Source organism: Chiroxiphia lanceolata, chromosome W (genome assembly GCF_009829145.1).
Source record: "Chiroxiphia lanceolata isolate bChiLan1 chromosome W, bChiLan1.pri, whole genome shotgun sequence".
NCBI lineage: Eukaryota > Metazoa > Chordata > Aves > Passeriformes > Pipridae > Chiroxiphia > Chiroxiphia lanceolata.
Window position 1 is genome coordinate 13,580,026 of NC_045670.1, and position 13,674 is coordinate 13,593,699.

A 13,674-nucleotide genomic window follows, 5' to 3' on the forward strand; every position below is an offset into this window, starting at 1 on the left:
ACAACCTATGGTGGTGAATGGGGCAGAAACAACCACTCCAGGACTCTCAGTGGACCTGATTCAGCCTGGTCCCACTGAAACAAAACTGCAAATGGTTGGAACCTGTTAGGAACAAGTGCAAGGCAGGTGTGAAGTTCAGGATTTCTCCTTCTGCCTTGTCTGCTCTCAATTGCCTGAGAACATGTCTTTAATGCCTGCTTTGCCTCTGTGGTCAGGGACCGACTAGATGTCAAGTCGGGATCGCCTTTCAGCAGCTCAAATATGGGGTGCAGTTCCTCTGTGGTCAAGCCTAAGATAGACCTTAACCAGTTGATGGCTCCTAAAAGTTTCTGCAAATCATTTAAGGTTAAAGTGGCCTTTACCTTAATTGTCAGTGGCTGGGGTGAGATCTCCTGCTGCGTTATCCTCCATCCAAGATAGGTCCAGGGTTGAGATCGTTGGATCTTCTCTGGAGCGACCTGTAACCCTGCTTCTTGGACAGCATTAGTAAGAGCAGTTATAACAGTTTGTAACTCAGTCTCATTGGCCATGGCGACCAAGATGTCATCCATGTAATGGTAAATAATTGCTGAGGGGTGAAGCTTTCTGACAGGGTGGATAGCCTTTGCCAGAACAGTCTGACAAATCCTTGGGCTATTTCTCATCCCCTGAGGCAAAACAACCCAGTGGTATCTCTGCATGGGCTGTGTGTGGTTCAAAGCGGGGATGGAGAAAACAAATCGTGGTGCATCGTTGGAGTGTAGAAAAATGGTGAAAAAACAGTCCTTTAAATCAATTACCATTAAAGGCCATCCTGCTGGAAGTATAGCAGGTGAGAGAAGTCCCGGTTGTAATGCCCCCATAGGTTCTATCACTGAGTTAACTGCTCTTAGGTCATGCAGCATCCACTACTTGCCACTTTTCTTTGGTATGCAGAACACCGGAGTGTTCCACGGACTGGAAGTTTGCACTATATGTCCTGCATCTAGTTACTCTTGGACTAGATCTCTTAGGTGAGCAAACTGTTCCCTATTCATGGGCCATTGATTCACCCATATAGGGTCATGAGTTTTCCATGTCAGCTTAATTTGTTCTTGGAACGGCTGATCAATGCCCCTCACTGAAAATTTTGAGCATCTCCAGTTGCAATTTGCATGACAGTGCCAAATTGGCCTAGCACATCTCTTCCCCACAAAGTGCATGGAATAGGAGCAACAAATGGAGCTACCTTGGCAACCTGCCCCTCTGACCCCAACACTGTGCGTATTTGTGCACTCTGCCTAGGCCTCTGCATGCCTCCAACCCCCTGGATAGTCGAAGCAGGAAAAACAGTGGACCGGTCAGCTGACCAGTCAGTGTCTTTAACAATTGTAATGTCTACTCCTGTGTCCACCAAGCCTTTGAATCTGCGTCCATCTATCTGACAAGTCATCATTGGTTGTGCCACAGAAATGGGTTTTGCCCAGAATATTTGAGGCTCGCCTGTGCTCCCGAAAACCCTTGAGCCCCTTTCCCCCTCCTCAACCGGTGACATGCTGTAAAAGGGGATTAGTTGGGCAAGCCGTTGTCCCTCAGGTATGTAACACTGGAGTCTATGCCACTGACAGTCTGACACGGTGAGAGACAAACAAACCCATCCTGGTGGTTGACGATCGTCCTATTAGAAGGGCATGGACTCCTGGGCCTAAAGGTCCCCAAACCCCTATGGGGATCAACACTACGGTGGTAGATGTTAAAGTTACTGGCTCTCTGGAGGCCAGGTCCAGCCCAACACTGCCTGAGGTGGCAGTGAGCAAATCGCTAACCTGTTTTCTTGAACCGTATTAATTTGCTGAACCAGGGAGCGCGGCTTTGCGCCCCGTCTGCAGTTTCCATGATGGGAAGGGTTTCTCCTCAGGTCAACTCGACCTCGACCTTCATTAGACTCCCGCTTCCCATGGTGACATTTTTGGCATACTGCTGAGGGGGTTTTTTTGGGGGAGTCCTTATAAAAATGATCAGCAGTGCCACATTGGTAGCAACTGCCTCTCCCTCTTGCCCCGTCCTGTAATCTCAACTGGACGCTTAAGGCTGTAGCTAGAGAGGCTGTGTGATGTTTAACTGATCTGACACCCTGACACGCTTGGACCATTTCGACTATTGTGCAGGTTTCCCTTTTAGGGATAGTCTGCAAAACTCGCTTACAATCCGGGTTTGAATTCTTATAAGCAAGCTGCCTAAAAAGCATCTCTCTAGCATCTTCATGTTCTATTTGCCTGTTTAAAGCCACCTGTAGCCAACTGAGGAACTGGGAGAAAGATTCATTCGATCCCTGAAGGACCTTTGTGAAGGACAAGTTGCTATCCCTGTCCGTGCTGGGGAGCTTTCTTATCGCCCTTAAAACCATTTTTGCCATCACCTCATATATCTCCCGGGGGTAGCCTGTCTGGGAATCAACTACCGTGTAAACCCCCTCTCCTGCCAAATGATTGCAAGTCATGCCTGCCTGTGAACTGCCTGGGTCATTTGCACACGCTGCGCAATTCTCCCAATAGTCTGTTAACCAGATGCTGTACTGAGTTGTAGTTAAAACCATCTTCAACAGCATCTTCCAATCATGAGGTGTAAATACATATGTGGTGCTCAATGTCTCCAAATACGAGAATGTATGAGACGAGGAAATGCCACTTTCTTAAACAATTTACCTCAGTTCCTTGGTCACCTCATAGGGCAAGCTTTGGAACTGAGGGTTTTGGTGCAGCCGGTATATTACTGGGCATGCATTAATAACTTTCCAGTCTCCCATCCGCATTGCGTACTCGTGGCATTTTTCCCACCGGTTAACCGACACCCCCGCACCTGTACTCTTGCCCTCGCCTGGAAGAACCACTGCCGATTCCTCCTCAGCATCCTCTGATGCCTCACTATCTGCGACTCCAACATACTTGGCTCCCGGCAGTAGCATGCCAGAAGGTGCCGTGATGGGGAGGCACCCTCCCCCGCTCACGCAACCGGGACAAGATGGCTGCAGGACCGGAAGAGATTGCTCAAGTTCTGGTCCATTTCACTCGCAAGATGGTTGCACCCAGGTCACATTTCTTTTGCCACATGGCCACGAGTCATCAGCGACAAGAGGGGGTGAGTTGTCTGGGTTCCCCTCCCCCACGCCGTGACGGGAACCTACAAACCGCCCCTGTGTACTGGATTCACGATTTAAAATTCCCACCCTTTCTCCTCAGCTCATGTGCACGCCAAAACCAGGACCCTCACCGTAGCTTACATTGCTCCCCCCCGCTCCTGCCTGCACGAAACCCAACCCAAGTCCATTGTTAGGTCCTCCTGGGTCACAAACGGTTCTCCCCCACCCCTGCATCTGTTCCTGGTGTCTGGGGAATGTCTGCACCTAGTAACATGGGTGGGGGGTGCAAGAAAATGTGTGTTAGGGTCTCTGGGGGGGGGTTCTGCTTTTTTTTGAGTGATCTACAGAGCGTCCATGACTTGCGTTCAGGCAGGAAGACATTTAGAGGCTTCTGTATCGCCTAACATAGATCTTTTTCTCATAGTCCTGCCAATTTTTTGCCAGGTGTTTATATTTAGAGCTCCTACGAGCAGCAGTCCTGGCGCAATGATTTTTATCCGCTGGAAGAGTTCTGTTATTTCTGTGCATGTGATCTCAGTGGGATATTGTCTTAGCAAAAGACACATTGCTTCTGCATCCCTTTCTATGTCCTGAGAAACCGAATTCCCCACACTTTCTTTACCTTTTTTCTTCGCTACTTTCCTCTCGCGTGTGTTTTCTCACTGCTTTCAGTTCTCGCTGCTTTTGATTTTCGCCACTTAGGCTTTCAGCACTTTCGGTCTCCACTGCTTTCGACTTTCGCCGGTTTCATTTCCCACAACTTTCAACTTGAGTTCTCCACCTCGTTTCTCGACTTTTGTTCTCCGCCTCGCTTCTCCTCACACGTGCACCTTCAGTTTTTTCAAGCTCTGTTCAGTAGTGCGTCCTCCAGCCACATTCTGCGCTGAAATTTCAACGCTTTTATTGATGTCTGGCTTTTTTCCAGGATGTGTTCCTGAGCTTTAGAACAAGCTAGTGCAAACTCAACCGCAATCTTCCTTGCTGCAAGGCAGTCTGATTATCCCTGTTTCAGGGAATGCCCCATGTTGCGGGCACCAGATGTGGCTTTATTAATATAATAAACAAACCACATGACCCGGTTGGTTGGATTCCCAACAACCAAATCCATTTACTGGAAGTGAACAGCACCTTTTATATGCACTTCAAAACAACATGTGATTCTCTTTTAGCCAACCGCCATGGGACTTGCCACTGCCCATGTGTATTAGAGTATATTTTGGGGACTACATCTCCCAGGATGCCTCATCCAGCATCCCTAAATACGTTCCCTACAAGTTGAACCCATATTTTCCTTTTTCTTCCCATTGCTCCAGCCATCCCCACAGAGCATTGGCCACCATCCATGAGTCAGTGTAGAGATAGAGTCTTGGCCACTTCTCTCGTTCAGCTATATCCAAAACCAACTGAACGGCTTTAAGCTCTGCAAACTGACTTGACCCACCTTGTCCTTCAGTCGCTTCTGCAACTCGCCGTGTGGGACTCCACACGACTGCCTTCCATTTTCGGTTTGTCCCTACCATGCGACAGGAGCCATCCGTGAAGAGCGCATATCGCCTTTCATCTGCTGGTAACTTGTCATATGGTGGGGCCTCCTCAGCCCGTGTCACCTGCTCCTCTTCTTCTTCAGAGGATAGTCCAAAACTCTCACCTTCTGGCCAATTGGTGATAATTTCCAGAATCCCAGGGCGATTAGGATTCCCTATCCGGGTTCGCTGCGTGATCAGAGCGATCCACTTACTCCATGTGGCATCGGTGGTGTGATGTGTAGAAGGAACTCTTCCCTTGAACATCCAGCCCAGCACTGGTAGTCGGGGTGCCAGGAGGAGCTGCACTTCGGTGCCGATCACTTCTGAGGCAGCTCGAACTCCTTCATAAGCAACCAGTTTCTCAGTTGGTGTATAGCTGGCTTCAGATCCTTTGTATCCCCGACTCCAGAATCCCAGCGGTCGTCCTCAGGTCTCCCCAGGCACCTTCTGCCAGAGGCTCCAGTAAGGACCATTCTTCCCGGCTGCAGTGTAGAGCATGTTCTTCACATCCTGTCCTGTCCTTACTGGTCCAAGGGCTACCGCATGGGCAATCTCCTGTTTAATTTGTTCAAAGGCTTGTTGTTGTTCAGGACCCCACTGGAAATCATTTTTCTTCCGTGTCACAAGGTAGAGAGCGCTTACAATCTGACTGTACTCGGGGATATGCATCCTCCAAAAGCCCACAGTGCCTAGGAAAGCCTGTGTTTCCTTCTTGCTGGTTGGTGGGGACATGGCTGCTATTTTGTTAATCACCTCCGTTGGAATTAGGCGGCGTCCATCTTGCCACTTCACTCCTAGGAACTGAATTTCCTGAGCAGGTCCCTTGACCTTACTCTGTTTAATGGCAAAACCAGCTCTTAGGAGAATCTGGATTATCTTCTCTCCTTTCTCGAAGACTTCCCCCGCTGTGTTCCTCCATACAATGATGTCGTCAATGTACTGTAGATGTTCTGGAACCTCGCCCTTTTCCAGTGCAGTCTGGATCAGTCCATGGCAAATGCTGGGACTGTGTTTCCACCCCTGAGGCAGTCGATTCCAAGTGTACTGCACACCTCTCCAAGTGAAAGCAAATTGTGGTCTGCACTCCGCTGCCAAAGGAATGGAGAAAAAGGCATTGGCAATGTCAGTGGTGGCATACCACTTGGCTGCCTTGGACTCCAACTCGTACTGGAGCTCCAGCATGTCCGACACAGCAGCACTCAGGGGTGGTGTGACTTCACTGAGTCCACGGTAATCCACCGTCAGCCTCCACTCTCCGCTGGACTTACGCACTGGCCATATAGGGCTATTAAAGGGTGAGCTAGTCTTATTGGCCACCCCCTGGGTCTCCAGGTCACGGATCATCTTATGTATAGGGGTCACAGAGTCTCGGTCGGTGCGGTATTGCCGACGGTGCACTGTTGCTGTGGCTATCGGTACCAATTGTTCTTCAACCTTCAGCAGTCCCACAGCAGAGGGACCCTCTGTGAGACCAGGCGAGGTGTTCAACTGTCTAATTTCCTCTGTCTCCACAGTAGCTATGCCAAAAGCCCAACAAAGTCCTTTTGGGTCTTTGAAATACCCACTCCTCAGGTAATCTATGCCAAGGATGCACGGGGCCTCTGGACCAGTCACGATGGGGTGTCTGTGCCATTCCTTCCCAGTCAGGTTCACTTCAACTTCCAGTACAGTCAGCTGTTGGGATCCCCCTGTTACCCCAGAAATGGAGATGGATTCTGCCCCTACGTATCTTGATGGCATTAAAGTACATTGTGCGCCGGTGTCCACTAAGGCCTTATATCTTTGTGACTGATGTGCCAGGCCACCGAATCCACACTGTCCAATAGACTCGATTGTCCCTCTCCTCTACCTGGCTAGAGGCAGGGCACCCCTAGTCCCGGTCATGGTACTCATTGTGCTCTTCTTGTGAGTATGACCTGGAGGTCCCTTCAAGAGGATCAGACGTATCATCATTCCTGTCCCATCTGGAGTCTTGCCCACGAGAGACTGGAGCAACATTTACCCTTGAAGAGTTCTTTGTGGTACTTGTTCCTCTTTTCAGTTCACGTACCCGGGCTGCTAAGGAAGAGGTGGGTTTCCCATCCCACTTCCTCATATCTTCTCCATGCTCATGGAGGTAAAACCATAGATTGCCACGTGGAGTGTGCTCTCTCTCCTTAGCAGGGGGAAACTGGCTCCTAATAGCAGAGACTCTTGTTTGTCCTGGCACAATATGGAAGATCCCTTCCTTAATTTCTTCTCTTAGCTTCTGGTGTCCCTCTTCAATCTTCTCTTCCAGGCTTCGGACATGTTCGGCCAGTTTGGTTTCCACAGATGAGACGTGGGCTCGTAGTGGGGCGGTGACAGTGTCTTCATAAATCCTGAGTTTACTAACCAACGCGCCCACCTTGTCCTCTCCTTCCCTCCATTGCAGCGTTGCTAAGTAGCGGGAATACATTTCTGACCCGAGTCGTGCAAACTTTAACCACATCTGGGATGTGCACTGTACACCATCTGGACTTTTAGGGAATCTTTCATCCTCTGAAAAGAACTAATTCTCTTAAGCACCGGATACCTTGTTCCATCGTGTTCCACTGTCCTTGCTGTACGTGGAGGTCCTCCTTACAAAGGTATCTCTCCCTCACACTGGACAACAGTCGCCGCCAGAGGCTGAGAGTTTCCTGCCTCCTTCCAATCCCCTGATCAATGACTACATCTCGAGACAGGGATCCCAGCTGTCTGGCTTCACTCCCATCTAGGATTGTATCGTTAGCTGCGGCATCCCAGATTCGGAGCAGCCAGGTCAGAATGGACTCATTCGCCTGTCGTGTGAACTCTCTCTGGAGCTCACGTAACTCACCCAGGGATAGGGACCGAGTGATTATTTCTGACTCTGTCTCCTCTGGTGGATGTGAAGGTCCTGCCTCTTCATCATCATTTGCTATACGGACTGATTTAGTCTTTGATTTCCTTTTCTGGACAGGGGCGACTGCTATTGGTTTGGGTTGTTCTTCTGGCTCGTCGATGGTTTGTGTGGACACGGTGCCGGTTGATTCATTTCTTTCTCCCTCTGACTCAGCCGTGGTTTGGGTGGACGTGGTGCCTGTGGATCTGCTCCTTCTCTCCTCCCCCTGACAGCACTGTACCATGTCAAGTAGTGTCCGGTAGGCAGTGGTCAGGGTCCAGCAGGTTGCTGTGAGCTGGCCATCTCTGGAGCTGCCAGAGCATTTTCCCTTCACCAGTCTTATCATGCTAACAGGATCCTGCAGTTGTTCAGGGGTGAATTTCCAGATCATTGGAGGAGAAAACTTCTCCAAATACTGGCCAATGTCCTCCCACTTCCCGTGCCACTCAGCATTATCTGCTCCCAGGGCAGGTGTCCAAACAACCTCCCTAGAAGGCCCTGTTCTGACCCTAAACATGGTGTAGACAGTACAGAGCAGACAAAGCAACACTAACAATAACATTATGCTGTCCTTAACATCAAAAGGGAACTCAATATTTTCAAAAACTGTTGTAGCAGGTCTGAAGGGGAAGAAGGAGGTGAGAGGCTGGAAACAACCATTCCCCCCTGTTTCCCCAAAGGGCTGGGTGCGATTTTTAATGAGGCCCCAGAGGTAGCAACCCAAACCAGGACAGGCAAACAGGACTGAATACACATTTACAATGAAACTCATTGCTTCTGATGTTATGATGACATAAATATAGTAAACTAATAAAGCAATTTGGATCCCTCTCCCTGGTTTTAAAAAGAGCATCAAAACAGGCAAATAGTTCCCCATATGTGGAAATATGAACATGCTCAGATACAACATCCACGTGAATGCATCAAACAACATGGTGATCAGGGAGTTTCTATATCCAAATAGACAAATGCTTAAAATGAAATTGTGATTCTGACTTCTCTCTCTCTGTTGGACACCAAAATTGTGCTGGTTTAAAAGTTTACCAGCAGAGGAAACCAAACCAACTCAAAGAGAGATTACAAGTCAGAATAACAATTTAATAAAATAATACAATAAGTACGACCACACAGACAAGCAACAGGCACTAACCCACAAAGCCCAAATGTACAACCCAGCACCCCGGGGCACAAACAAAGCAGTGCTACCTGGACCCCCCCTTCAGTCCAAAGCAAAGGGAGAGGGGAAGAACCTGCTGGTGGGAGAGCTGCTGCAGTTCAGTCAAAAAGTGGTGATTGTAGTCCAGCCGAGGGTGGTGGTGAGCTGCAGTCTGGTTGAGAGCGATGAGCTGCAGTCCTCCTCTGGATCCCACGAGTGGTAAAAAGGTTCCGAAACTCCAGGTTTATATACTCTCCAGTTCAGGCAGGAATGTTCAGTCCTCCCCTCAGAGCGAGGAATTCCATAAAAGGGTGTTTAGTCCTTCCCTCAGAGTGGGGAATTCCATGAAAGGGTATGAGGGTGCTCATTCCATAAAAGGGTATGAGGGTGCTCAGGAACATTCCCCCTCACACACCTCTTCTGACAACAGTTTCTGGGAAATGGCATGGAGGGCTATAGAATACACAGTTTGGGCTATACCCATTCAGTGATGAATCGGTCCCAGCTGTTCTAACCAGGACATGCTGCAGTTGTGATTAAAGCAAGAAAAGGTTGCTCCTGCAAACACAACCTTGAATTTAAATGAATGTAGTCTAAATTGTCAAAATAAACCAGGAAGTACTGTAAAATCCATCATTCTTGTTAGAACTTCTGTGCTTCATCATTATGTCAAAAAAGTTTCTCATAGAACAGGCTTGGGCAAAGCCAAAGCATTAATTAAATTTTATGTGTATGTGCATAAACTTACAGGTATGGCAAGGTGGTACATTTTATTTATAAGCTTATAAACTTGGTAGACAAAATAGTTTACAGTTTTTTGCTCAACACGTTGGCTTGGATTGAAGTAGAAGTTCAGATCAGAAGTCAAGTGTTCACATTATCACAGGAACTATTCAGGTCTAGGATCATCTTCTGAAGAGAGTTCAGTAGAGGTAATTACAGCAAACAGTGATATGTGAACTGGAAATCTGCAGGTAGAAGAGACTGAGTTTTATTAAGTTCTACCAGTGGTAGTGCAAAACCAGGGTCATTGAACTGAACCAGTTATAAAATTCTGAGGAAGTGTGTTATGGAACACATTGTAGGAGAGTTAACAGTGTTGGAATTAATGAACTGAAAGGATTCTAGACTAAATGGAATTATATTTCCTGTGGTTTAGATTGTTCTTCTATTGGATCACTTTGTTTTGGCATAGGCATTTGGGTCTAAGATAACAATGTTTTTTAGAGTGCTAAGAGTGCACAGACCCCAACTGCTTGCTTCTCCTAGAAAATGTGAAACCACAGACAACTTTAATCTTCTCACTGACTTAATCTCTCTGCCTTTTCAATTCCTCTGTTTATATAAACAGATTTCCTTAAAGCAAAGGGTTGTAGTGCCAACAGTAAAAATGAAGGGGCTGGGTGTGTCTGACTAATCTGCTACCTTTGAATCTTAATGCCTTTGTACTTTGGCTTTGGGAAAGCTAGAATTACTAGGAAAAACTGGCTTAACAACAGCAGTCTTGCCAGTCTAGTTTGGAAAAACTCCCATGCCTGGAGTGGGTACAGTGAAATAACAGGATTTCTCAGGCAGAGTATGTCCAATACTGATTTTTTTACTTTGGAGATGAGAAGGAAAGTTTTTGAATAACAGGTCTCTGAAACAAGGATATATAGGAGAGTGAATGAAGCTTTTTTGATTATCAACCCTTCAGCTTTAGTGAGACTTGCTATATGGTGTTTCATTAAGGGCTTCTATTGTGAAAAATTATAGGCAAATTTATATAGAAGACAAAGGAAACAAAATTTTTGCTTCAGTTGTTTGTGTGAGGATGTTACAGTACAAAACATGTAGAAGTGTAAGATTACAGAAAATCGGAGATAAAGTTTAGTGTTCCTTTGAGATAGCATCAGTTAGCACAGTATATACACACACTGTGTTTTGACATAGTGTTTCTGACAATATCTGTCAGTTTCCTTATACATTTATCTTGCCATTTGCTCCAAAAAAACCAGACCTTATGATCATCGTAGCATTGTGCTGTTTGGCCATGCTGATAGTGCAGAGGCAAGGGTTTCTATTCTGTATTTCTCAGTAGTTGTCTACAAAATTCAAACCCATTTATGCATGCAGACTCTTTGAAGGTTGCGATGCAGCTGCACGCAACTATCTGTGACGGGAACACCACATTGGTTGGACAATCTTTTGAATTTCTTTTTAGAAGTAAGGCTCTTGGTGTGGTACTTGAAGCAAAGGCTGCAGTTCTTATTATCCAGAGAGGAATATTCCCAACATATTATGGACAAGTATGTAATTATTGATATGTTTTACAGATGTGGAATGTTTTGGAGATTTTGGGGAGTTTTTTCTTCAAAGACTGTCTGAAAAAAGTTTAGTAACAGTTACGGTAATGGTTGTGGATTTTTGTCTTTCTGTATATGAGATATAGATGGAAACAGATTTGATCGTATGATGAAGAACTTTATGGCAGCTAAAGCTGCTTTCTGACTTCCCTATTCCTTATTTTCTAGGCGGCAAACAGTAACAAGCACTCCTTGCTGGATTGAACTTCATCTGAATGGACCTCTACAATGGTTGGACAAAGTATTAACTCAGATGGGCTCCCCTTCAGTACGCTGCTCCAGCATGTCGTAAAAGTCCTTCCTCTGTTACCAGTGGGCTAAACATCGAGTCCAATCAACAGACTTAATATAACAGTTCATCTGTCATAGTACTTGTGTGTGGTCCCCATGAACTGTTCACCATCCAAAAATGTTTTGTAAAAAGAAAAAAAAAGAAAAACAGCACTTGAGGTCTCATCAATTAAAGCACCTTGTGGATTCTGTTTCCTGTACTCTGATACTAGATGAAAATTTAGTGTATAGAAATGCCTTCTTCAGAAAGAAGATGGAACTGTTCTCAAGACTCTTAATGATGTTTTTATTGGGTATATAATTGAGTGTCCTAATAGTTTATCAATAACATGAATAACTAAGTAAATGTACAGGTAATGTATCATGATCTCAAATATCACAGTATTGTGCTGTTCTACATTTTAGTTCCCATAAATAGTTGTTTGGATTTTTTTGATTGGGGCAAATCTCATAAAATTCCAAGACCCTACTCCATTATTCTTTTATATTTTTTATATAAATAGGTTTTCGAGTTGTCCTAAACATAAAAAGCAGACTTTCTTTGTAGAAAAGTTCATCTTTTTGCTACCTTCTTAAAGAAAAAGAAAATCCCTTAATTGGAAGGGAAAGAAATGTCTTTAAGATTTCACAGATGAATCTCAAGACACTTTATATACCTAATGGGGCCTAAAATCAATTAATATTATAAATTCCGAGTATCCATCACACTAGGAATATACTTTTCCCTACTCATCTGAGTTGATGCATCTGGTGCCAGAAGTATTGTTGGCAGTTGTGTAATTTGTGACATTTTTTGTACCTCAAATCATCAAAGTCAGTGTTTTTTCTCATGGAATGAGAATTTACTGTAACACTGGATGCTGGATTAAGTACACAAGGTTATTGGCTTACCCCTTACATCTGTATTTTTTCATTGAACAGATGTCACTAAAAATCATTAGGTTGGAGCCAAATACCTTGAAAAATCCTTTCCCAAGGTAAACTACTCTTTTGTATAGGTTTTAAATAGATGCAGCTTCTTAACATATTTCAGTAACAAAATTTAAATTTTTGATCTGCGTGACTTTGTATAGCTTACTTGCATACCAGATCATACACATTCATTATGTCATAATGGGTCTTGTTATTAAAAGTAGTTGCTTCTGCAAAACCTTTAGGATAGTAGTTGCTGAGGTATGACTGGCAAAGGAGGACTTCTAGGCTCTTCATGACAGTGCATGTTATGGTGAACTCTTGGACACTACAGCTGCACCATATTGAAAATATTCTGAAATATATTCTACAAATAAGCCTGGGTTGGGGATGGATCGGGAAACTATAGAAGGATTATTCTGACTTGAAAAATATGCATCTTACTAACGAGCTTGTGATCTAGCTGTCATTCTTCTGTTATTGTGGCAGTAGCAGGCTTGCCTTTGTCTGTTTTCCCATCATTTCATCCATTACACTAGTACTGTACTTTCTAAGTACAGCTAGTGATAGCTTTGAGAACAAAAATATGGCCAGTGTTACAGCTTTTAATCTGTTGACTGAATTGATGATTGTGATGGATATTTTTATGCCATAATGACTAGGACATAGAAGCAATACCAAAAATCAAACCTTGAAAATGTGTGCCAGACACCTTTCAAAAATTGGCAAAGCAGTTACCAGTTTATGCTAGTTTTACCACTAGACTAATGTATTGGTAGAACTTGTGAACCTCAGAAATAAGCTTCATATGTGTTGCATTTGCCTAATATGTGAATACACTAATAAAACTTTTAATTCTCATGATGGTTGGGTTTTTTTATTAATTGCTGTCTATATTTTCTGTTGAATGTTAGGAGTCATTCTAACCCACCCAAATAAATGGCACAAGTGTCCTGCATGTTGTGACTGGAAAGGTATAGTTAAGATGTTAAAATCACTTCTCATATAGCTGTTGTGGAGGTTCTGGATCTGTGTGTGTTTAGTGACACAGACTTTTACTCCAGATCAAGTTTATTAAAGCAGTTGCTTTTTCCTACCACAATCAAATTGCATCCTACTAGCTCAGATGTTTACTTTCACCTGTGAAACAGATAAGAGCGACTTGGCTGGGTGAAAGACTCCCATTGCATTTATGAGCAGGTTACAACTTGAACCAGTTGGGTGACCTAATTCTGTAGTCCCCTTACCGTGAATTTCTGTATGTGTTCTTTCAGTTATGACAATATATTTGCTTTGCCTTGAGCATTGTAATTAATAACCTTGACTATACTCCCTTTTTGGTGTGCACTTCCAAGGAGTGTACAAGGATACTGCAGATGTTATCTGTGGACCTGTGGTGCTGCTTGGGTGCAAGGCCATCTCAGTCTGTGTAGAAGTCACTTTTTTTTAACTTCTGTTAGTAC

The 13,674-nt window shown here is 44.9% G+C and overlaps 1 protein-coding gene across 2 annotated transcripts in view; it reads left to right on the plus strand.

Annotated features, from left to right (window-relative positions):
* LOC116780033 (mothers against decapentaplegic homolog 2-like) overlaps window positions 1-11,450 on the plus strand; it is a 54,564-nt gene extending 43,114 nt beyond the window's left edge. The window contains exon 10 of one of the 2 annotated variants that reach the window (XM_032674537.1): window positions 11,177-11,450. In XM_032674537.1, the coding sequence (XP_032530428.1) occupies window positions 11,177-11,300 (124 nt within the window). In that variant the 3' untranslated portion in view covers window positions 11,301-11,450. The remainder of the gene's footprint in view (window positions 1-11,176) is intronic. The other variant, XM_032674538.1, reaches the window with a different exon arrangement.
* Window positions 11,451-13,674: the final 2,224 nt, after the last annotated feature.